The 25,040-nt window shown below is 43.6% G+C and overlaps 1 protein-coding gene across 1 annotated transcript; it reads right to left on the reverse strand.

Moving 5' to 3' along the window:
* Positions 1-1,630: 1,630 nt before the first annotated feature.
* Positions 1,631-24,623, reverse strand: LOC115130697 (neuronal acetylcholine receptor subunit alpha-3-like). Its single transcript, XM_029662080.2, is given in 8 exon segments — positions 1,631-2,818; positions 5,104-5,288; positions 5,291-6,071; positions 6,327-6,534; positions 6,713-6,822; positions 6,940-6,984; positions 7,099-7,238; positions 24,452-24,623. Coding segments are annotated over 8 exon segments (1,653 nt in total). The 5' UTR covers positions 24,510-24,623; the 3' UTR covers positions 1,631-2,692.
* Positions 24,624-25,040: the final 417 nt, after the last annotated feature.

The following is a 25,040-nucleotide window of genomic DNA, read 5'->3' on the forward strand; positions in this document are numbered from 1 at the left end:
AACCAGGCAAGTCAGTTAAGACCAAATTCTTATTTTCAATGACGGCCTAGGAACAGTGGGTTAACTGCCTTGTTCAGGGGCAGAACGACAGATTTGTAACTTGTCAGCTCGGGGGTTTGAACTTGCAACCTTCCGGTTACTAGTCCAACGCTCTAACCACTAGGCTACCCTGCCGCCCCAAACAACGACCCCAAGCATACTTCCAAAGTTGTGGCAAAATGGCTTCAGGACAACAAAGTCAAGGTATTGGAGTGGCCATCACAAAGCCCTGACCTCAATCCTATAGAAAAATCTGTGGGCAGAACTGAAAAAGCGTGTGCGAGCAAGGAGGCCTACAAACCTGACTCAGGTACACCAGCTCTGTCAGGAAGAATGAGCCAAAATTCACCCAACTTATTGTGGGAAACTTGTGGAAGGCTACCTGAAACATTTGACCCAAGTTAAACAATTTAAAGGCAATGCTACCGAATACTAATTGAGTGTTTGTAAACTTCTGACCCACTGGGAATGTGATGAAATAAATAAAAGCTGAAATAAATCAATCATTCTCTACTATTATTCTGAAATTTCACATTCTTAAAATATAGTGGTGATCCTAACTGACCTAAGACAGAGAATTTCTACTAGGATTAAATGTCAGGAATTGTGAAAAACTGTTTAAAAGTTTAAATGTATTTGGCTAAGGTGTATGCAAACTTCCGACTTCAACTGTACAAGACTGTGTGTGTGTGTGTGTGTGCACACGTGACATTAAAGCACAATCGGGGGTCATATTGATGTAACTCCGGTGCCTGCTCTGCCTAGTGTCTCTCAGACAGGGACTTGATGTAATTCAAGTGGCTGCTCTACCCAGGGTCTCTCAGACAGGTACACAGAGAGAGATTACACATTAAAGCCAGCATGACATTAACAAGCCCCCAGTAATTCCTAGATGACTGTAGTTAACTCCCCACATCATCTAGCCTTCACGGTCTCCTCTTCCTTGATCCCTCTATCCCCTACCTTCAACTGGATCTACATCTATACAAGAGGTGTCCAAACCCTGGCTTGTGGGCCAACTGCAGCCCCTGAATACTGTAGGTTTACAACGGACCACGGGATAGTTTATGAAATGTGGACCGCAATAGGAAAAATAAACATACAAGAAACTTGTGTCTGATAAAATGGACCATAACATAATTAGCTCAGTAATAGTCTCTCCCGCTTTCATCTAGTCTTCCCTTCCCTGCCATTTCTCCCTGCCTCTCCATTTATTCACCACCCTCCACTAAAACTCTCCTCCATCCATGAGCTCACTTGTCCTCTCCCCCTCCATCTGCCTATGGGACTTATTGACCCCAATAAGGATTCCATGGTTTATATAACATCATTATGGCATGATTAACCCCTTTCATCCCGCCATTAACCCTCTCTGTCCCCAGAGCAGACACTGCCTGTGGCCAACAACACAAGCAACACACACCCATAACACAAAACATCAGAGCCCGCCGGCCCTGTACCCATACACATGAAAAGCCCACTTGATTCCAGAGAAGCAAAGGGTGATTTTCCACCAATCCCTAGTCAGAGATCGTATAACAGTCACGTTACTACACGTTTGCACCTTGTCAATGAAAGAAACCAGACAGGATGGGTTTTCACATCTTTTACAGAGAGGTTTTAATCCACAACGTGCATTTCAAAGTGTCTTTACAGTTTGTACATTTACATTGAGTGGTTAGCCAACCCCAGTGTGATATGTAAACATGCTATCATGGTATATTAAAGTCATAAAACCATGTCTGTACAGAAACCTTATTTAAAGTTAGCATCATTAATCATGCATCATCTATATATTTTGTACAGTACCAGTCAAAAGCTTGGACACAAACTATTTTGTGTGTGTGTGTGTTTTGTGTGTTCTACAGCAAAGCTGTCATGAAGGCAAAGGGTGGCTACTTCGAAGAATCTCAAATATAAAATATATTTTGATTTGTTTAACACTTTTTTGGTTACTACATGATTCCATATGTGTTATTTCATAGTGTTGGTGTCTTCGCTATTATTCTACAATGTAGAAAAGAGTTAAAAAAATTAAGAAGAACCCTGGATTGATTAGGTGTCCAAACTTTTGACTGGTATTGTATAGAAAGTATAACTTAGGTCAGGAGTATTTCCATAGAGTTGTTCCTGGTAAGGAAATACTCCTGACCTTAAGCATAGCACAGGAGTGAAGATAGAGATATAACAAATTTATATCATGAACAAATCAGTAGACTACAGTATCATAACATGAACAGTATGCCATTAAGAAAGAGGCATCGTGTGGTTACTCCTTCAGTCAGCCACTGACTACATACGGCACAGAGCTACATATTCTAGATCCGTTTGGCATCATGTCTAGAACAAGAACTAACTTCTCTACTGGCATAATACAGGGCTAGTAACAGAGATGGTAACCAGTAAGAATGTAGTTGTCCTAAGAAAAGGGTTACACAGTAAATCACTGGTTATAATGAGGCAATGCCATTTAAAAAATACAAATACATGTATTTTTCCGGCTTTTGGACAGGAAGATAATAGATGCCAGTAGAAGAGGAAATAAATAATGGGAGTGTGAGAGAGAGAATAGAAAAATTGACGATTGGAGAGAATGAGAGGATAACGGAAACAGAAAGACAACAAAGAAAGGAGAAAAGAGTAGTGTCACGGTTCATGTGAAGAAGCCGATGAGAGGCTGTAGGAACAGTCCCAGAGTTCCAGTGATACACACCGTCACAAACACCCACAGGAAGATCCTGTCAATCACCATGGCTACGTACTTCCAGTCATCCTCCACCTGGGGGGGGGGGACACACAGCTCGTCAGAGGACAGGGAATCACAGATCATTAAAGGCAATTGGAAATACTGTAAGACGAAGAAGGAAAGGGATGTGAGGGGAGGGTTAAGCAGGGATTTAAAAGTTCAAAAGGGAAGTAATATTAATCTCTTCCCCTCTCTCTTTCCCTGTCCCTCTCTTTCCCTGTCCCTCTCTTTCCCTGTCCCGCTCTTTCCCTGTCCCGCTCTTTCCCTGTCCCGCTCTTTCCCTGTCCCGCTCTTTCCCTGTCCCTCTCTTTCCCTGTCCCTCTCTTTCCCTGTCCCTCTCTCTCTCTTTCCCTGTCTCTCTCCCTCTCTCTCTCTCTCTCTCCCCTCTCTCTCTCTCTCCCCCTCTCTCTCTCTCTCTCCCCCCCTCTTTCCTCCCCCCTCTTTCCCTCCCTCTCTCTTTCCCTGTCTCTCTCTCTCAAGTTTCAATTCAATTCTATTTGCTTTATTGGCATGACGTAACAATGTACACATTGCCAAAGCTTACTTTGGATATTTACAATTTTAAAATAATAAGAATCAAAATTGTCAACAGGACAACAGTAACAACAATAACCAAGGGTCAAAATAACCATACATTGAACAATAACAATAAGGATAACAGTAGAGGACATGTGCAGGTTGATTGGTCTGTCAGACACTGTCCCTCATCTTATGGCAGGCAGCAAAGTAGTGTGCTGCCAACCCACAGCTCTCTGCGTCCTCCCCCAACAGGATGGGTGGCCTACTCTCATCAGAGAGGTCTTTGAAACCTTGAATAAGGGTTTCAAATTTGGGGAAATTACAAATTGGTTTATATTTTGGACATTTTGTCAGGAAATGCAGCTCTGTCTCAGGTTCTGCTGTTCTGAGGTGGTTGCACAACCTTTCCTCTACAGGGAGCCAGGTTTTCCTGTGTCTACCCTTCTCAATGGCAAGGCTGTGCTCACTGAGCCTGTACTTTGTCAAGGTTTTCGTAAGGTTTTGGTCAGTAATCATGGTCAAATAGTTAGCCATGGTATACTGTCAATTTAGGGACAGATATCACTGCCTTTTGCTTGATGCTTGTGCTTATGTTTCCCAATAAGCAAGAAGTTTTGTTTTGACTGTGTTGTAATTTGGTTTATTCTGATTGATTGGATGTTCTGGTCCTGAGGCTTCAGTGTGTTAGTAGAACAGGTTTGTGAACTCAGCCCCAGGACCAGCTGGATGAGGGGACTCTTTTCTTTGCCCAGCTCTTGGCATTGCAGGGCTTCGTAATGATATGAGAGGGGGTGTTTAGATGTTTCCAAAACTAAATTGCTCTTTTTTTGAGTTTTTGTTATTAGTGGATATTGGCCTAATTCTGCCCTGCATGCATTGTTTGTAGTTTTCCTCTGGACATGTAGGAGAATCTTACAGAAATCTGCATGCAGGGTTTCAATGGGGTGTTTGTCCCATTTGGTGAAATCTTGTTTTGCAAGTGGACCCAACACCTCGCTGCTATGAAGTGTAATTGGTTCAATGACACATTCAATTAGTTGTAGCCTAATTTTAATAGGTATTTCAATTTGAATTTGTTTTATAATGGCGTAGAATGCCCTGTGTTCTTTCTATCTCAGTTCATTCACTGCCTCATTAAGGTGTCCAGTTGAGCTTATTTTTAAACCATATGTTATCGTATATCAGGATTGGGTCAGGTCAGATGTGTGTTTTCCTGAAGCAGCCTGCTGTGGTCCACTACTTCAGGGTGAAGTAATGCCATTGTCTCCTGAAGTGTGTATGGCTGTTCTGTGTGCATCATTTCAACACTGAGATCAGGCCTTACTAAGAAAAGACTGCGAAAACACTGAGCAACAACAAGCGTATCAGCCAGATGCAGAGAGAGGGGTGAACCTAACTGAAGCTCTCTCACAAACAGCTTTGCAGATTAAACCAGGTAGAAAGCAGGAATGAGACCCCATGGAGTTTGGCTCTCTATCAGAGAATACCCTGCCTCAGTTGGGTCTGGGTGTGTAAGAATATTTGTGTGTGAGAATGTGTGTATGAAATTGTGTTTGCATGGATTAATGTGAATCTGTGTGTGTAAGGATGTACCGTGTGTGTGTGTGTGTGTACATGGCCCAGCACATTTGCCAATTCCATTTAGCTGAAGTCTAATTACAGCTTGTATTTTATATACCACTTCCACTGGACAAGCTGCAAGAGGGAGAAGGACTAGGGAATGGTTCTGCTCTCTTCAGTTCCCTATTAGATGCAGTAGTTACTGACAAATAATTATGTAATAACCCAAAGTGTCCTACCTCTTTGGCCTTGTTGCGTGTCCTCATGTTCTCAGCGATGTACTTGACACTCTCGATGGCTTGTTTGATTTCTGGTGACACCGCGGAGAAGGCCACCACTGCGTTGATGTTGGGTGGGGCGTTGAGAGCTCGGGGCAGTTTGGGTAGGTCCGGCTCAGAAGGGGCAGGAGGGGGAACCACCGGGGAACGGTGGGGATGGGCACCTCTTTCCCCTTACAGGGGAACGTTGGCTTGTTTTGCACTTCACCGTACTCTACACAGTTCATCGCCCCCACCTGCCCCCTTTCGGCTGCGACCGCACCCCCGTCCACCTGCACACACCCTCCCCCTATCCCTCCCCCTATTCGTCCTCCAATACTGTTTTTCCTCTTCTTCCCCGTTCCCCTCGCTCCTCCTCCCACACCTCCACCTCCAATACTCCCCCCTCCTGTTCCATCTCCTCTCCCACTCCCCACAGAGGGGCAGCCCTGGTCTACAGGCCTCCTCATGAGCATCACCTTGGGCAGCAACCCCAGGAACACAGACCGGACCCAGGCCGGCATGGTGTGAGTCATGGGCGTACGGTAGTGGACGTTCAGCACGAACACGGTGATGACGATGGAGAGGGTGACGAAGATCATGGTGAAGAGGAGGTACTCCCCGATGAGGGGGATGACCAGAGATGTAGACGGGATGGTCTCAGTGATGACCAGGAGGAACACAGTGAGGGACAGGAGGACAGAGATACAGAGGGTCACCTTCTCTCCACAGTCAGAGGGGAGGTAGAAGACGAGGACGGTGAGGAAGGAGATGAGGAGACAGGGGATGATGAGGTTGATGGTGTAGAAGAGAGGGAGGCGTCTGATGTAGAAGGAGTAGGTGATGTCTGGGTAGATCTCCTCACAGCAGTTGTACTTGATGTCGTGTTTGTAGCCCGGGGCATCGATGATCTCCCACTCGCCGCTCTCCCAGAAGTCTTTGAGATTCACCTACGGAGAGACAGTAGTATGTTAGCAGTGAAGCAGAGCCTAGGGAGTTCTCTCCTAGAAGGAGATAAAGAGGGTTTCGACTGAGATTACATCATAAAAAAGACCAGGAAGTACTTCCTGTTGAAATGTACTAAGTAAACAATAAACCCAGCCACATTGAATTAGCCAAAAAACCCAGCACATTTTCTTATTTTGGAGTTAGCTAACTAGCTAGCAAATGAGTTAGTAAACTAGCTAACCAGTGTGATTACTGACCTTTGACCCTATTAGCACCAGGTCGATCTTGGCCTTGTCGTAGGTCCAGGAGCCAAACTTCATGGAGCAGTTCTGGTAGTCAAAGGGGAAGTAGGTGATATCCATGGGGCAGGATGATTTAAAGATGGCGGGGGGGATCCAGGTGATGGTGCCATCAAACTTCAGCAGAGCTTTGGTTTTGTCCTCAACCAGGAAGTCTCCCACAGCACTGAAGAGAGGGGAGATATGATAGTTAGCATATCATTTATCACTGATGGCAACAAAAAAACACCCACAGATCTGGAGAAGAGACCATGGGTGATGGTTAGTGTAGCATTTAGCACTGTTGGCTGAAAAGCAACAAGAGAACATCGATATAATGTACATAGTTAAGATATTGAGCTCACTTGTTGTAGAGGACGATGTCCGGCCTCCATATTTTATTGGAGGGCACACGAATGAACTCAAGTCCGTCATACTCAACGGGAAACCATTTCAGCTTGTAGTCATTCCAGACCTGCAACAAAGAGAGGAGAAAACAGATCTTAGACCAGATTTGAACAGTGCCTACTATACTAACTGCTGTACTGGGGTTTAGACCTCAGTTCTTAGATCAGATGATAACTTGACTTACATGTCTCAGCCAAAGATTTGTCTCCATAATCTGATTGACTTCATCCTGAGAAGAGATGGGGGGAAAAAATGAACATGACGTCATAGCCTGTACATAATCAAGTAATTTGTTCAAAGGTATATGCTTATTTGCTCCAGTAATGATGCAGGTGAGTCTCACCACTTTGACCAGCTGGGATATGGAGACCTCAAACTCCACGGTAACAGGGTCAGAGACATTCTCCACTGGTCTGATGAACTGGTTGTATCTCCTGAATAGCTTCCTGAACAGCCTGTCCTCCCCCTTGGATGACAAACAACCTGAGAGGTAGAGAGAGAGTGAGAGGTAGAGAGAGTGAGAGAGTGAGAGGGAATCTCCACTGGGGGGGTGCTTTTACAAAATAGTAGGGTGTCTTTTTAAATTACCACCACAAAGAGATTATCCCTTGTTGTCAGGCTTTAAATGAAGGGGACTTAGAGAAGTCATGATTCAACCTTTAGCATTTTATCACTTTGTCCACATGAAGGTACGGTGTGTGAGGAGTCACACATAGGAGCTGTTTCTACAGAGGAAGCCAAGTGGAAGCTTTTAGTAAATCCCCACAGACTGGAACGCAATGTCAGTTATGTGTGTGTGTGTGTGTGTGCCTGCGTGTGTGTGTGCCCAAACCTGTTAAATTCTGAGTAGACCTGGCATAGTAGGTATGAAGGTCATTTCGTGACGTGCAAAAACCTACCCCACTGGTGACTTGGTTGCCGGGGACAACGCGTGAAACCCACGCCTGTCCGAGCAGAAAATCGTGCCTCACTTGGGACATCCCTCCACCCCCGCATCGGCCATAGCTTCAAAGGACACCAATCTTTTAATTCCCCTCCTCTCCCTCTAACCTTCACACTCCCTTTCTTCCTTCATCATTTTCCCCTCCCTCTCTATCTCCCCCATCTCTCTCATGGTTAATTGAACACAGCCTTTAAAAGACCACCAGTCTCTCGTCTCTCTCCCCAGCCTGCAAGCTCCAAAGTCAGCCGTCCGTCCGTCTGTTTCTGTCAGCAGTCTCTCGTCTCTCTCCCCAGCCTGCAAGCTCCAAAGTCAGCCGTCCGTCCGTCCGTCTGTCCGTCCGTCTGTTTGTCTGTCAGCAGTCTTTCTGTCTGTTTGTCTGTCTGCCATCTGTCTGCAGTCTGTATGTCAGCATGTCTGTTTGTCTGTCTGCCTCTGCACCAGTAGACAACTAACACCAGTACAGCCTAGATACTGGGACCAGTGGTTTTGAGCATCAGTGCATCACCCCTCCATTCTGTGACCAGAGAGTAGAGTGGCTGCAAGCATTTAGTGATTAAAAGTGCAAACAGGGCCAAAACAACACCATTTCCTGGTAATAAAGAATGAATAAAATATGTTATTTTTGGGGACTTACAGTTAACAGTAATTAATGTGTGTTCTGTAGGTTATATGTGGTCCAGACAGGTATTGAATCAACAACCCTGCCAGGACCACATTCCAACCAAATTTAACCACACATCTATTTTATCCACACCAGTTGGATGTTTAAGATTACTCTTGAAAAACATGGTTCCTATTTAACTCTGAAACATATTGACTAAGAACTCAATACAATTGGTTTGAGAGGTGAGGTCAGGAAGAGAACTGCTAGATAACCAACACATACACCCGCAAACACACACACACCGTCCTGTACTCTCCTAACTGGTAACAGAATAAAAGCACAAGCAGCAGAAACCGTCGTTCTGTTACCAAACTTTGTTCATTTTCTCTTAATCTAAAAGGCACAACCTCTCTGATCTGAACCAATGTCTTAATCTAAAAGGCACAACCTCTCTGATCTGAACCAATGTCTTAAGACGTTGAACATGTTATTACTCCAACGTCGTGAAAGCAACAAACGGACACATTTTCATCTTCATCAAAAATAACTTGTTTTTTTTATTCAACTTTTATTTAACTAGGCAAGTCAGTTAAAGTTTTAAAGACTAAGATTTTTAAGCCTTGCGACAACTGAGACATGGATTGTGTATATGTGCCATTCAGAGGGTGAATGGGCAAGACAAAAGATTAAAGTTTCTTTGAACAGGGTATGGTAGTAGGTGCCAGGCGCACGGTCGCCTGGCACGCTCGTCTCGCGCCGAACTGTGCATGTGCAGGCCGTCAAATCAAAGGCACTCCTTCGAGTAAAGGGGCGGCAGGTAGCCTAGTGGTTAGAGCGTTGGGCCAGTAACCGAAAGGTTGCTATATCAAATCCCTGAGCTGAACAGGTAAAAATTTGTTGTTCTGCCCCTGAACAAGGCAGTTAACCCACTGTTCCTAGGCCGTCATTGTAAATAAGAATGTGTTCTTAATGATTAAAGTGGATTTAACAAATGACATCAATAAGGGATCATAGCTTTCACCTGGATTCACCTGGTTAATTTATGCAATGGAAAAAGCAGGCGTTCATAATGGTTCAGTGTATATTTACGGCTCTGTTTAGATACTCTATTTCAGAGGGATCTGGCACTCTCAGTCTCCCTCCACATTAAAGACACACACAAAGGACAGCGCTGACCTAACCAATGTAGCATTTGTGTTACAATGTTTTGTCCACTCAGTGTGTATGGTAATGCTGGGTGCCAGTCTGTTGCTGCTCTCTTGCCAACTCCTTATGGAATTCTCATACAAAACATGTTTGGCTTGAAAATGTCAACGGAGTAGGCAAACGTACAAACTGATTTGGGTCCAGGCTAATATGCTGCTTACTTTCAATGACTGTGATATGTAGCTGTTTTATCTACCTTAGTTGAATGCACAAACTGTAAGTGGCTCTGGCATGTAGCATGGCACCGACAGAGATGGTCGCCTCGCTTCGAGTTCTTAGGAAACTATGCAGAATTTTTTTTTCATATATATTATTTCTTACATTGTTACCCCAGGAAATCTTAAGTCTTATTACATACAGCCGGGAAGAACTATTGGATATAAGAGCAACGTCAACTTATCAAAATTACTACCAGGAATACAACTTTCCTGAAGCGGATACTCTGTTCGGACCACCACCCAGGACAATGGAGCTAATTCCAGTAGGTGATCCAAAGCAACAACGCCGCAGAAGGGGCAGACGAAGCGGCCACCTGGCAAGGCTCCATAGACATGCACACCGCTCCCGAGTATACTACTAGCCAATGGCCAGTCTCTTGGTCTTGTTAGGGATAGGGTCTAGTTTCCTGAATTAACGCCTGACTGACATGCCCAAAGTAAACTGCCTGTTACTCAGGCCAGGATATGCACATAGTTAGTAGCATTGGATAGAAAACACTTTGAAGTTTCTAAAACTGTTAAAATAATGTCTGAGACGAAAACATAATTGATATGGCAGGCGGAAATCCGAAGAAAAACCAACCGGAATCATTATTGTTTTGAGGTCCCAGGCTCTTATAATGGAAACCTATTGTTCCTATGTAAATCATGTCTCCCAGATTGCAATTCATATGGCTTCCACTAGATGTCAGCAGTCTTTATTCAAGGTTTCAGGCTTGTTTTTTTTTTAAAACAAGCAAGAATTTGGAGTTCTGGTGAGGAGATCACTGGAACAATATCAGGTCTTTCGGCGAGCAAATGGAGAGGGCACACGCTTACATATTTTGCAAACATACTACTTTCCGTATGAAATATTATAGTTCATTTACATTTTAGAGTACCTGAGGATTAAATAGAAATGTCGTTTGACTTGCTTGGATGAAGTTTAACAGTAGATTTTGGACTCCTTTGTCTGCCTGTTTGAACGAGTGGATTACTGAAATCGAAGGAGCCAACTAAAACAGACTTTTGGGATATAAAGAAGGATTTTCCTAACAAAACGACCATTCATGTTGTAGCTGGGACCCTTGGGATTGCAAACAGAGGAAGATCTTCAAAAGTGAGTGATTTATTTAATCGCCATTTGTGATTTTATGAAGCCTGTGCTGGTTGAAAAATATGTTGATGTGGGGCGCCATCCTCAGACAATCTCGTGGTATGCTTTCGCCATAAAGCCTATTGTAAATCGGACAACGCAGTTAGATTAACAAAACTGTAAGTTTTAAATTATATAATGTTCATGAATGTTTAATATTGCGATTATTTATTTTAATTGCGCTCCCTAGGAATTTCACCGGATGTTGTTGGCTGGTGTCCTGCTAGCGTGACGCCGATCCCTAAGAATTACAAGGTAGACAAAATTTGAGCAGGGTTACCTTCCAGAGAAATATCAAAGATTGTAACATTCTCTGTTTCACAGAAACATGGCTCTCTCGGGATATGTTGTCGGAATCGGTTCAGCCACCGGGCTTCTCCATGCATCGCGCCGACAGAGATAAACACCTCTCTGGGAAAAGGAAGGGCAGTGGTTTATGCTCACGACTCATGGTGAAATCATAACATCATACAGGAACTCAAATCCTTCTGCTCACCCGATCTAGAATTCCTTACAATCAAGTGCCGGCCATTTTACCTACCAAGACCATTCTCGTCAGTTATAGTCAGAGCTGTGTACATTCCCCCTCAAGCACACACCAAGACGGCCATCAATGAACTTCACTGGACTATATTCAAACTGGAAACCATACATCCTGAGGCTGCATTTATTGTAACCGAGGATTTTAACAAAGCAAATTTGAGAACAAGTCTACCAAAATTCTTCCAGCATTGATTGCGCTATGCGCAATAACCTCGACCGCTGCTACTCTAAGTTCCGCGATGCATACAAAGCCCTCTCCCGTCCTCCCTACGGCAAATCCGACCACGACGCCATCTTGCTCCTTTCGTCTTATATGCAGAAACTCAAACAGGATGTACCGGTGACGAGAACCATTCAACGCTGGTCCGACCAATCGGAAGCCACGCTTCAAGATTGTTTTGATCACACGGACTTGAATATGTTCCGGTCAGCCTCAGAGAACAACATCAACCTATACACTTACTCGGTGAGCGCGTTTACAAAGAAGTGTATTGGAGATGTTGTACCCACTGTGACTATTAAAACCTACCCTAACCAGAAACCATGGATGGATGGCGACATTCGCGCAAACCTGAAAGCGCGATCCACTGCATTTAACCATCGAAAGAGGTCTGGAAATATGTCTGGATATAAACAGTGTAGCTATTCCCTCCGCAAGGCAATCAAACAAGCAAAATGCAAGGACAGGAACAAGGTGGAGTCGCAATTTTTTGCTCAGACACAAGATGTATGTGGCAGGGTCTACAGGAAATCACGGACTACAAAAAGAAATCCAGCCACGTCAAGGACACAGACATCACGCTTCCAGACAAACTAAACACCTTCTTTACCCACTTTGAGGGTAAAACAGTGCCACCGTCACGGCCCGCTAACAAAGACTGAATCCCCCCCCCTCAGTCTCTGTTGCTGATGTGAGTAAAACATTTAATCGTGTTAACTCTCGCAAGGCTGCTGGCCCAGACATCAACAAAACAAAGGAGATGATCGTGGACAAGAAACAGAGGGAGCACCCCCTATCCACATCGAAGGGACAGCAGTGGAGAAGGTGGAATGTTTTAAGTTCCTCGGTGTACACATCACAGACAAACTGAAATGGTCCACTCACATAGACAGTGTGGTGAAGGCGGCGCAACACCGCCTCTTCAACCTCAGGAGGCTGAAGAAATTCGGCTTGTCACCTAAAACCCTGACAAACTGTTACAGATGCACAATCGAGAGCATCCTGTCGGGCTGTATCAAAGCCTGGTACGGCAACTGCACTGCCCTCAACCGCAAGGCTCTCCAGAGGGTGGCGCGGTCTGCACAACGCATCACCGGGGGCAAACTACCTGCCCTCCATGACACCTACAGCACCCAATGTCACAGGAAGGCCAAAAAGATCATCATCAAGTACATCAACCACCCAACCCACTGCCTGTTCACCCTGCTACCATCCAGAACGCAAGGTCAGTACAGGTGCATCAAAGCTGGGCCCGAGAGACTGAAAAACAGCTTTTATCTCGATGCCATCAGACAGCTAAACAGCAATCACTAACTCAGAGAGGCTGCTGCCTACATTGAGACCCAATCACTGGCCACTTTAATAAATGGATCACTAGTCACTTTATACAATGCACTCTAATTAATGCCACTTTAATAATGTTTACATCTTTCATTACTCATATCACATTTACAGTGAGGGAAAAAATATTTGATCCCCTGCTGATTTTGTACGTTTGCCAGTCTATAATTTTAATGATAGGTTTATTTGAACAGTGAGAGACAGAATAACAACAACAAAATCCAGAAAAACACATGTCAAAATGTTATAAATTGATTTGCATTTTAATGAGGGAAATTAGTATTTGACCTCTCTGCAAACACTCGCATTAACATCTGCTAACCATGGGAATGTGACAAATAAAATGTGATTTGCATCTGCTAACTGACCAAAGTATAAATGTCAAATGTGGCTAAATGTGTCTCAAATATCTCTCAAGTCCTATACAATTAATGTGAGTATTCTTCTGGAGAATAACATTTCCCAACAGTCTCCTGAACTGTCCTGGGGTACATGTTAGACATCTTGGCCAGGTGTAACGGCTTTCTTCCGTTGAAGGAGGAGGACCAAAATGCAGCGTGGTTAGAGTTCATGGTTTTTAATATGAGAAACTCAACATGAACACAATTACAAAAACAACAACCGTGGCAAAACCGAAACAGTCCTATCTGGTGCAGAGAACACAAAGACAGGAAACAATCACCCACAAAATACCCACAGAATATGGCTGCCTAAATATGGTTCCCAATCAGAGACAACGATAGACAGCTGCCTCTAATTGAGAACCAATCTAGTCAACCATAGACCTATAAACTACCTAGAAAAGAACCAGCCCCATAAACATACAAAAAACCCTAGACCAGACAAACGCATAAATCCCCCATGTCACACCCTGACCTAACCAAAATAATAAAGAAAACAAAGATAACTAAGGCCAGGGCGTGACACCAGGGGTACATGTCAGAACCTTCTTACAGTTTCCCACAGCCCTAATGTTCCATGTTACAGTAATACATTCTGTTAATAAGATCCCAGACAAACTTTCCACAAGATTTCTGAGGTCACTTAAAGCGGCGCCGAGACCTGCTGAGTCTTACAGCTTAATGAAAGATCTCCTCTCCAGAGAGAGCCCAGTGGATGGCTGTAATTTCTGTCTTCGCTACCTGCCGACATTAAAACACAGCACTGGTCCCTGATTGGCTGCGCTCTGAGAACCTTGTTTAAACCCCTAATTGGGCAGAGGAAATGAGGGCAATTATAATCTGTTCATTAATTGGTCCTTTTGTTCGCACTGAAAAATAAAATAAATGCATTTCCTCTGTTCCTTCCTTCCCCCTTCATCCTTTCTTTCTTTCTTTCTTTCTTTTTCTCTGTGTAGATTGGAAGGTTCCTTACACCATACAGACTTAATAATACCCTCTCACTTTTCAACCACTGGTGACATCATTGTGACAGAAACTGCCAGCTGTCACATTAAACATGGCTCAGTCAAGACGCGAGGATATGTGTTTGTGTGTTGTATGCAACTATGGAGAGAGAACCAGAAACACAGAGAACCAGACGTATGTATATGTCCTCCTCCTGATCCATCAACTCTTTATCTCAAATCTCGGTACAACCTAAGACTAGGGGCTTAATTAAATCAGATCCACTTCAGCCGACATCAGCATAGCGGTTGTTTTGGCGAAGTCGGAGGTGGAACTCTGTTAGATCTTTCAAATCAACAAGCTGCTTCTGGGTTATACCTAAAGTGGACAATGCCATTGGCTTTACAGAGTCACATTAAAACTTCTTATGGCTGGGGGCAGTATTGAGTAGCTTGGATAAATAAGGTGCCCAGAGGTGCCCAGAGTAAACTGCCTGCTACACAGGTCCTAGTTGCTAATATATGCTTATTATTAGTATATTTGAATTAAAAACACTCTGAAGTTTCTAAAAGTGTTTGAATGATTTCTGTGAGTATAACAGAACTCATATGGCAGGCAAAAACCTGTGAAAGAATCCAACCAGGAAGTGCGAAATCTAAGGTTGGTCATTTTTCAACTTATTCCCTATTGAAGATACAGTGGGATATTGGTAATGTTGCACTTTCTAAGGCTTCCACTAGATGTCAACAGTCTTTAGAACCTTGTTTGATACTTCTACTCTGAAGTGGGGGTGAATGAGAGGGGAATGAGTCAGAGGTCTGCCAGAATGCCTTGAGCTCGTGACGCTTGTTTACGTGAGAGCGAGCTCTGTTCCATCGCAATTCTACAGACAAAGGAATTCTCCGGTTGGAACATTATTGAAGATTTATGTTAAAAACATCCTAAAGATTGATTCTGTACTTTGTTTGACATGTTTCTACGGATTGGAACGGAACTTTTGACATTTCGTCTGCTCCTAGTGAACGTGCTTCGTGAGTTTGGATTTGTTTACCAAACGCGCTAACAAAAGGAACTATTTGGACATAAACGAACAAAACAAACATTTATTGTGGAACGGGATTCCTGGGAATGCATTCTGATGAAGATCATCAAAGGTAAGTGAATATTTATAATGTTATTTCTGACTTCTGTTGACTGCACAATATGGCGGATATCTTTTTGGCTTGTTTGAGCTCTGAGCGCCGTACTCCAATTATTGCATGGTTTGCTTTTTCCCTAAAGCTTTTTTGAAATCTGACACAGCGGTTGAATTAAGGAGAAGTGTATCTTAAGTTCCATGTATAACGCAACATTTTTTACGAGTATTTCTGTAAAATGATGTGGCTCTCAACAGATGTTTTTGGAACTACTGAACATAATTCGCCAATGTATACAGAGACTTTTTTTATATAAGTATGAACTTTATCGAACAAAACATACATGTATTGTGTAACATGAAGTCCTATGAGTGTCATCTGATGAAGATCATCAAAGGTTAGTGATTAATTCTCTCTTATTTCTGATTTTTGTGACTCCTCTCTTTGGCTGTAAAAATGGCTGTGTTTTTCTGTGACTTGGCAGTGACCTAACATAATCGTTTGTGGTGCTTTCGCCGTAAAGCCTATTTGAAATCGGACACTGTGGTGGGATTAACAAGAAGTGCATCTTTAAAATGGTGTGAAAAACTTGTATGTTTGAGCAATTTTAATTATGGGATTTCTGTTGTTTTGAACTTGGCACCATGCACTTTCACTGGCTGTTGTCATATTGATCCCGTTAGCGGGATCTCAGCCCTAATTATTAACCTGTTGACGGGGTAGGGTTCCCTTTTGGGAACCACCCCTCCCACGTTCAGCTGGAACGGTGGCGCATGGAATGCAAAAATATTCTTAGAAATATTTAACCTCCACACATTAACAAGTCCAATAGCTCAAATGAAAGATAAACACCTTGTTCAGCAAGTCAGATTTCTAAAATGTTTTACGGCGAAAACATAGCACATATTTATGTCAAACCACCACCAAAGACACAGCTAATTTGAATAGCCAAGTTGAACAAAATATGCAATCAACAAACGCAGGATTAAAAGAAAAATAATTCACTAACCTTTTGAAAATCTTAATCAGATGACAGTAATAGGACATGTTACACAGTACATTTATGTTTTTTTCAATAATATGCTATTTCTCTATGCTAAATCTCTGTTTACAATGACGCAATGTTCAAAAAATGCTACTCAAATGTCCGGAGAAATGATGATAGCTCCGGCAGATAACGTCAGATAACAAGCAATACACATCATAAACTTTGACTAAATATGCATGTTCTACATATATATAGAAAGATACACTTCTTCTTAATGCAACCGCTGTGTTACATTTATTTTTAACGTTACAGAATTCGTTCACTAGGCTATAATATGAGACGGCGCTCAGAAATTAGCATTATGTGTCCTCTATGTTGAAGTCCACAGAAACCCAAAATTACCACATAAATATTCCCTTACCTTTGATGTTCTTCGATCAGAAGACGTGGAAGAAGTCATACTTACCAAAAACTGCGTTTGGTTTTCAAGTCTGTGTCTTTAGGTTATCAAACGCGACAAATTCCGGTTGAAATGCAGCCAAAATTCTAGTGGATGCGCATCAAAACTTCAAAATTACATATTATATGTCGACTAAACTGGTCAAACTAAGTGCAGAATCAAGCTTTAGCATGTTATAAACGTGCAAAACAATCCTTAGCTCGAACAGACACACCGACATCGTTTGGTCCATCCTGGAAGAAAGAGAGCTCTGGAGCCGACTCGCGCATGAAAGTACATGTATTTTCGCGCGACCCGAAGTTTTCAGCCCGCCAAAGGTCGAGGGGGCGTGCGATTCTCACAATGACAGGCCCCACTGATAGGAGACATCGCGCTGAAGACATAGAAACTGTTCCCAGATCCTTTAGCTGGTTGGGAAGGGTGGGGGCGATGACGTCAAAGTTGGCCCAACTTTTCTGATGACAAGAGAGAGTTTGGGAGAATGGCTGCCCTGTGAGTTCTGCTACAGACATAATTTGAACGGTTTTAGAAGCTTTAGAGTGTTTTCTATTCAATAATTATTATTATATGCATATATTAGCTATTTTGGACAGATTTTTTTCCTGTTTACTATGGGCACGCAATTCCTCCAAAGGGGGCAGTAGTAAAGCCCTATCTTTAACAGGAGAAATCCCATGCAGCCTTGTTCACAAGTTCAGACACTGGAATGTGAGGTGTGATCTACACCTCCATTAAGCTGATAGAAATCCACATTATTTAGTTTAAATGATTTTCAATTTGAGTGTCATTATTTCTATATAGCCTACACTTTCTCATTCTGAACTTCTAACATGTGGGACGGGTGTGGCTTCATGACAATGATCAAGAGCAGTTGCTCACCGATTTGACAGCTCCAAAGCAGTTCCAGCTCCGACACCGCCAAAACATCAGCTATTTGGGTGTCGGCTATTGCCGGTTAACAGTTGATCTGACTGAACCGACGCCTGACTCTCAGAGACAGCTCTTAGAAAGCACTAAGCAGACATCTTTTCAACGGCCACATTGATTAGGAGTTAAGAAGCCAAGCAGAGTCCCTTTCTGTGGAAATGGAGCAGAGCCCTAAAGGGCTGAAACCTCATTGGCTGAGAGCCCTTTGATCAGACGCGTGCTTGACAAAGATGCATGAGGCTGCGGGTCGCCCGCTCCAAAGGAACTAATTACGACCAAAAATAAGCTGATGGCTCTGATTGGTCTGTGTGTGTGTGCATGTGCATGTGTGCGTTAGCGTTTGTCCAAGAGAGTAAGATTGAGGGTGTTTGTGACATGCTTTATGATTCACTAGAGAAATTAATGTGATCACTGAATGTTTGACCACGAAGCAGTGTGTGTGTGTGTGTGTGCTTGTGTGCGCGCTGCCTCTCTATCCATCCACCCTTGATTACCATACTCCCCATATTGCTCCTATCTGCTGCCCTCTTGCATGCTGAATGTCCACAGTGAGGAGCTTATGCGAATGTCTGCCAGCCTACTGTGTAGTAACCCTGCTACCTGAGGTCATCAGGAGCTGATGGTGTATCTCCATCAACAAACACCATTCCCTTTTACTCAAAACAACCTTGCCCCACACCACGGGCAAACACACACAGAAGCAGATGACACACACACACAGAAGCAGATGACACACACACACTCAGAGACACGTGCATGGCGGTTTACGAGGATGGAATTCCACAGGAGACGTAGTGGCCCTGGACTGCAGTGCACAACAGAATCTACAGGCTTCCCAAACGTGTGTGACAAAGGTAGGCAGCCAGTACTGTTGAGTTGAAAGCACAGTGGCGTTTGCGTCATGATTCATAAATGTACGTATGCAGTCAGGCAGCAGTCATGCAGACAGGAGTGGATGTCGAGGAACATTCAGAACATTCTAAACATTCTGAATATGGAGCAAGGGATTGAAAAGGGATCATATTTATACAGGCATGCTGTCTCTATATGTAGCAAGGCCGCTATTGGCCACTTTGCTAAATGCATGGTTGGTAATGTTGGCCACTCTACTGTCACAGTACAACTAGTGGCAGCACAGCAAGAGTTCTTCAGGGAGATGAGGGTAAGAACCAAAGGAAATAGAGAGGGAGGAAGAGAGGGAGACATCAAGACGGACATCTCTTCCTGCTCTGGAGTGTTATTTTTCTCCTCCTGCAAGGTTCCATCCCTCCATCCTCTTCTCTTTCTCTCCTCCGACAAGGCTCCTTCCCTCCCTCCCTCCATCCTCTCCTCTTTCTCTCCTCCGGGCAAGGCTCCATCCCTCCATCCTCTCCTCTTTCTATCCTCAGACGTGGCTCAGTCTGTCCGCAGTTCAGAAGACTGGGATGTCTCAACGGACATCCATGGGAAGGAGGAGGGAGGCAGGATGAGGTAAGGGGGGTTTGCTAAGCTGTGGGGGGTATCGCGGTGAAATGAGGCTCCCACCGTGTGTGTGTGTGTGTGTGTGTGTGTGTGTGTGTGTGTGTGTGTAAGACCGAAGTGCCGAGCAATAATCGCACAGCAATCATGTTAAGAGGATCTGTGAACCTCTGAGACACTAATACACATCCACACAAACACCCACACAAACATAAGAAAAAATAAACAGTCACCATAAAAAGGCAAATTGGGCTGTAGTTTTACTATAGGGGTTGTGGGAGAGGCACCACCAAGAAACGCAGCACTGCTTTGCGACCATTTGGATTTGGGAAAGGTTCAGTCATTAGACTGGGGCTGGATGTAAGGGTTAGGAAAGGGTTGGTGGAGATGAAGCTATAGGCTTAGGTTTCAGTTTAGGCTTAGGTTTATGTTTATTAAGGCCAGAAGTAGAATTAGGACTTTGGGAGTGGACTCTTAAGCACTAAATATTATGAATACACATTACTCTGACGGCCTCTTTCTAGTGTACCTATTTGTCCTTCCTTACCTCCAAATTCCCTCATCCAGTCTCTGTCCCTCACTATAAATACCCCAAATCCTAGGATTGCAGGATCAGCAATTCCTCTGTTACAGAGACAAACCACCAATTCACAGGATGGAGACAATACCTGTTCTAATGCCTCAGTATGGGAGGCTGAATGGACCTCCTCTCAGAGTGTACTGTACTGTACACTCTAATCTACACACTGACCAGGATACAGCCCTGACTGAGACAAAGCCCACACATTCACCATGGCACCTAAGTGGAGTGGAGGAGAAGGAGGCATGGGGGGCGGGATAGGATAAGATGGGGAGAGGTAGGCAGAGAAAGAGGGGAAGGAGAGAGAGCGAGAGAGAGGGAGAGGGTAGGCAGAGAGAGAGAGAGAGTTAGTTTTCATAGAGAACAAAGGAATTTCTTCCACCTCACAGAACTTGAGGTCCGAACAACATTTACGTTCCGGAGAAGGTATAAAAGATCGGTGAAGAATCCAGTTACAAACTGTTCCGTTTGTTACAACTTGGGGAAGCTCATGGGAGACGGTGTGGCCACATTACCATAACACTGTTTATATAATAGCCTCAGATATGAGGTTTACATCTAATTGTTGTATAAGATGAATGAGTGAGGATGATACTGTTTTTAAAATTGTGTAATGTGATTTTGGATTGTTTAATGAAGGAAACTCCAATTCCCTTTTGAGTCAAACTAAATCAGAAGACCGGCCATGAGCCCAGTTAGGGTCGGGCATCCTGGGACAGGCCCTTTTCTGCAATTCTGAATAAATCCCAACTTTGAGAAATTCTCACCAGACCATGTTTTTCTCCATTACGAGGGGACAAAGGCTGTAGACCATTGCTGAATCTTTTAACCATACCACATGGTTAAACTCTTAGACTATCGATACCGACAGAATAAGAACACGTCTTTGATATTAATTACTAGTCTGCAGCTAGGAATTCGGTATCATTGAACGCGAAGAACGACAACCCCGCGAAACATCCATTCTACAACAACATGAATGAATGTCGGTCTGAACTATCCCCTCTAACCACGATAGAGAGAGCGAGAGAGAGGATGAAAACTCTCCAACAGAAACTAACTTTTCAACAATGATCCCGACGACACACTGAGCGTAAATATATATATTGATTGCAATTGTTCCCGAATGAGTGAGCGTTCGTGTGCAAAGGATTAGCATTTCAATTGTTATAATTATCAACTTTGTAGTGTCTCATCTCAGTTGATCCCCACTTCCCCTTTTCTCCACCAAGCCGCGATACCGGTTTATTCCACAAGGGAAACTCCGTTATCATTTCCTTGTACTTATCTACTGTTTGTTTATGCATTTCTGTGACTCACTTAGTAAATAAATGATTTAAGACAATTGATGTATGGATGACTCATAGTGAAGACTGGGTTCGTGCAGATAACCAACAATTTACGACGTTTGGAATGAGACTAAAGTAAATAATTCATTAATTCGAAGACTAATTGATCAGATATAAAATATCTGAAAGGTTATATTAGGTAATTATAACTTTGTAATGTGAATATTTTCCTTGGTGCCCCGACTTCCTAGTTAATTACAGTTACATGATTAATCAGTATGATCGCGTAATACTAATTACAGAGAATCTTTGATAAAAACTAAGTATTCAATTTAATGATAGTAAAGACACTACACACTATTAGAGAGAGAGTTGTGTCCCATTCTCTCACTGGCTGCTACAGTGGGACTGTATGGCACAGTCTGCAGGTAGCAGGTTTGGAACACAAACACACACACACACACACACACAGGATCAGAATGCAATATTTTATTTTATTTCACCTTCATTTAACCAGTTAAGCTAGTTCTCATTTACAACTGCGACCTGGCCAAGATAAAGCAAAGCAGTGCGACAAAAACAACACAGAGTTACACATAAACAAATGTATAGTCAATAACACAATGGACAAAGATCTGTGTACAGTGTGTGCAAATGTAGAAGAGTAGAGAGGTAGGCAATAAATAGGCCACAGGGGTGAAATAATTACAATTTAGCATTAACACTGGAGTGATAGATGTGCAGATGATGATGTGCAAGTAGAGATACTGGGGTACAAAAGAGCAAGATGTTGGGTGTGCTTTTTACAGATTGGCTGTGTACAGGTACAGTGATCGGTAAGCTGCTCTGACAGCTGATGCTTAAAGTTAGAGAGGGAGATATCAGTGATTTTTGCAATTCGTTCCAGTCATTGGCAGCAGAGAACTGGAAGGAAAGGCAGCCAAAAGAAGTGTTGACTTTGGGGATGACCAGTGAAATATACCTGCTGGAGCGCATGCTACGGGTGGGTGTTGTTATGGTGACCAGTGAAATATACCTGATGGAGCACATGCTACGGGTGGGTGTTGTTATAGTGACCAGTGAAATATACCTGCTGGAGCGCATGCTATGGGTGGGTGTTGTTATGGTGACCAGTGAAATATACCTGCTGGAGCGCATGCTACGGGTGGGTGTTGTTATGGTGACCAGTGAAATATACCTGCTGGAGCGCATGCTACAGGTGGGTGTTGTTATGGTGACCAGTGAAATATACCTGCTGGAGCGCATGCTACGGGTGGGTGTTGTTATGGTGACCAGTGAAATATACCTGATGGAGCGCATGCTACGGGTGGGTGTTGTTATGGTGACCAGTGAAATATACCTGCTGGAGCGCATGCTACGGGTGGGTGTTGTTATGGTGACCAGTGAAATATACCTGCTGGAGCGCATGCTACGAGTGGGTGTTGTTATGGTGACCAGTGAGCGAGATAAGGCGGGGCTTTACATAGCAAAGACTCATAGATGACTTGGAGCCAGTGGGTTTGGCGACGAATATGTAGCGAGGGCCAGCCAACGAGAGCATACAGGTCACAGTGGTGGGTAGTATATGGGGCTTTGATGACAAAATGGATGGCACTGTGATAGACTACATCCAGTTTGCTGAATAGAGTGTTGGAGGCTATTTTGTAGATGACATCACCGATTCTATATTTAATTTTAGATTGGAGATGCTTAATGTGAGTCTGGAAGGAGAGTTTACAGTCTAACCAGACACCTAGGTATTTGTAGTTGTCCACATATTCTAAGTCAGAACCATCCAGAGTAGTGATGCTCGTCGGGCGTGCTGGTGCGGGCAGCGATCGGTTGAAGACCACGCACTTAGTTTTACAAGCATTTAAAAGCAGTTGCCACAGAGGCCACAGAAGGAGTGTTGTATGGCGTTGAAGCTCGTTTGGAGGTTTGTTAACACAGTGTCCAAAGAAGGGCCAGATGTATACAGAATGGTGTCGGTGTTACAGGAAGGGTCTCACACCCACGCGCACACACACACAAAGATATAGAACCATCCCTGGGCAACGAGATGAGAACAAAGAACAGAAAGCTGTGACACAGAACAGAAAAGACCAGAGTGGAACTGCAGAATGACTAAACAGAACAACAGAACGGTAATGTAGATGGGAACAGAACAGACTTACAGAGTAGAATGCAGAGACAGGATGAGATGTACTCTGTGCTCCTCACCCCAGACTTTCCAGATCACAGGCACATGTGAGTCAACTCACAGCTCTGGAATGGACAGTTCTATTTAACTCAGGTATACATAAACCACGTGTGTGATGCACAACGTACACGGCCATGGTACATAATGCTTGGCACAGAAAGTTAGGTCAGGTGCACTTTAGTGTGGCTTGGAGGTATAGATTTATTTTAGCATGTTACATCTGTTTTGAAGAGGCAGAGCTGAAATGATACGTCAGTAACACACTCAGCATGCACAGTGTACGAATCTCTGGACAGGCATGCAGTAAAAAGTGAAAACATAGGTTCCGTGTGCTTGAAGGCACATAGAGTCCCGACCACAGTTCATCCCCTGGGATGACAAACCATAGCCTACCGTAGAGGAGTCTTGTGGGGGGAGGAAGGATCATAGATGGTCTGGAGTAAATGGAATGTTATCAGACACTTGGAAAACAAGGTGTTTGATGTGTTTTATACCATTCCTTTCATTATGTTCCAGCCATTACCATGAGCCCGTCCTCCCAATTTAAAGTGCCACCAGCCACCAAAGCCATCCGCTATATTAATCTGAATAGATAGCGCTGCAAGGCCCTATGACATTACATGTTCTATTACATTTTCTCAGAATCTGTGATTATAACCAACTTGTGTAGCCTTTAAAAAAACGGATTAGCGTTCATTTATGTGGTTTAGTTTATTGTCCAAGTTATCGCAGAACCCCCCACTCAAAATACAATTAGCCTACTTTGTTGAAAAGCTTCAACGGGCAAACATTACAATCATTACGATTAATTTGTGAATTTCTGTCGGGAGATGATGGCTAAATTTCTGACCGTACAATGCTGCGGATTGAAAAACGGGGTTTCTAGTTCGTCGCACAATCAGAAAAAAATCAACCCATCAACAACGCGAACTGCTTACAATAAGACAGAAACTCCATAATGAATGTATCTGTGAGATGAATAACCTAGCCTATATTATACTATGTGAAGTTTGCAGTAGCGCTCAGATCTCTCATATTGTAAATTGGTTCTGCACTCCCCAAACTCTCCAACATCCCCACTTCTTCAAAACGCTTGTCTTACCTTGCACTGTCAGGACCACCAGCATAAGCAGCACGGTGACTTTCCTGGAGGAACTCATCTACACCTCGGCGCTCTGGGGATGCCTTTTAGATAAGAACTGGGACTATTTGGTAAACACACAGAAGGAGTCGATGGGTAAAATGTAGAGAGACATTTTTCTGGGCGCTGCGCATGGTGAGATTGATGTCAGCGCGCGCTCCCCGACATTGAGAGCCTCGGCTTGTCCCGCCCCCCTCGGGCACAACCTCACGCATGTTTTTTTTCTCACAAGGTCATTTTAGATATATAAATATGTTATGCAAACATGACCAATTATAGCCTACTGTTAGCCCACGACAACCCTAAGAAAAGTTACAACACACTAACCCATAGGCTACGGTATTGAGACCTGCGTTCAGACAGGATGGTTGCGCGCATTGCCACTCCCGAATTTTTAACCAAACCCAGCCCTGTTTAGCTTTTATATTTGTCACTGACTACTACCAATGTGCTATCGTGAGATTGATTATTGAGAGATATCTTAATAACTCAATCGATTCACAGTTGCTATCGAAGTCGTTCCTCGGGGTCGGTTTAACAGAGTAAATGA

This window comes from Oncorhynchus nerka, linkage group LG6 (genome assembly GCF_034236695.1).
Source record: "Oncorhynchus nerka isolate Pitt River linkage group LG6, Oner_Uvic_2.0, whole genome shotgun sequence".
Lineage (NCBI taxonomy): Eukaryota > Metazoa > Chordata > Actinopteri > Salmoniformes > Salmonidae > Oncorhynchus > Oncorhynchus nerka.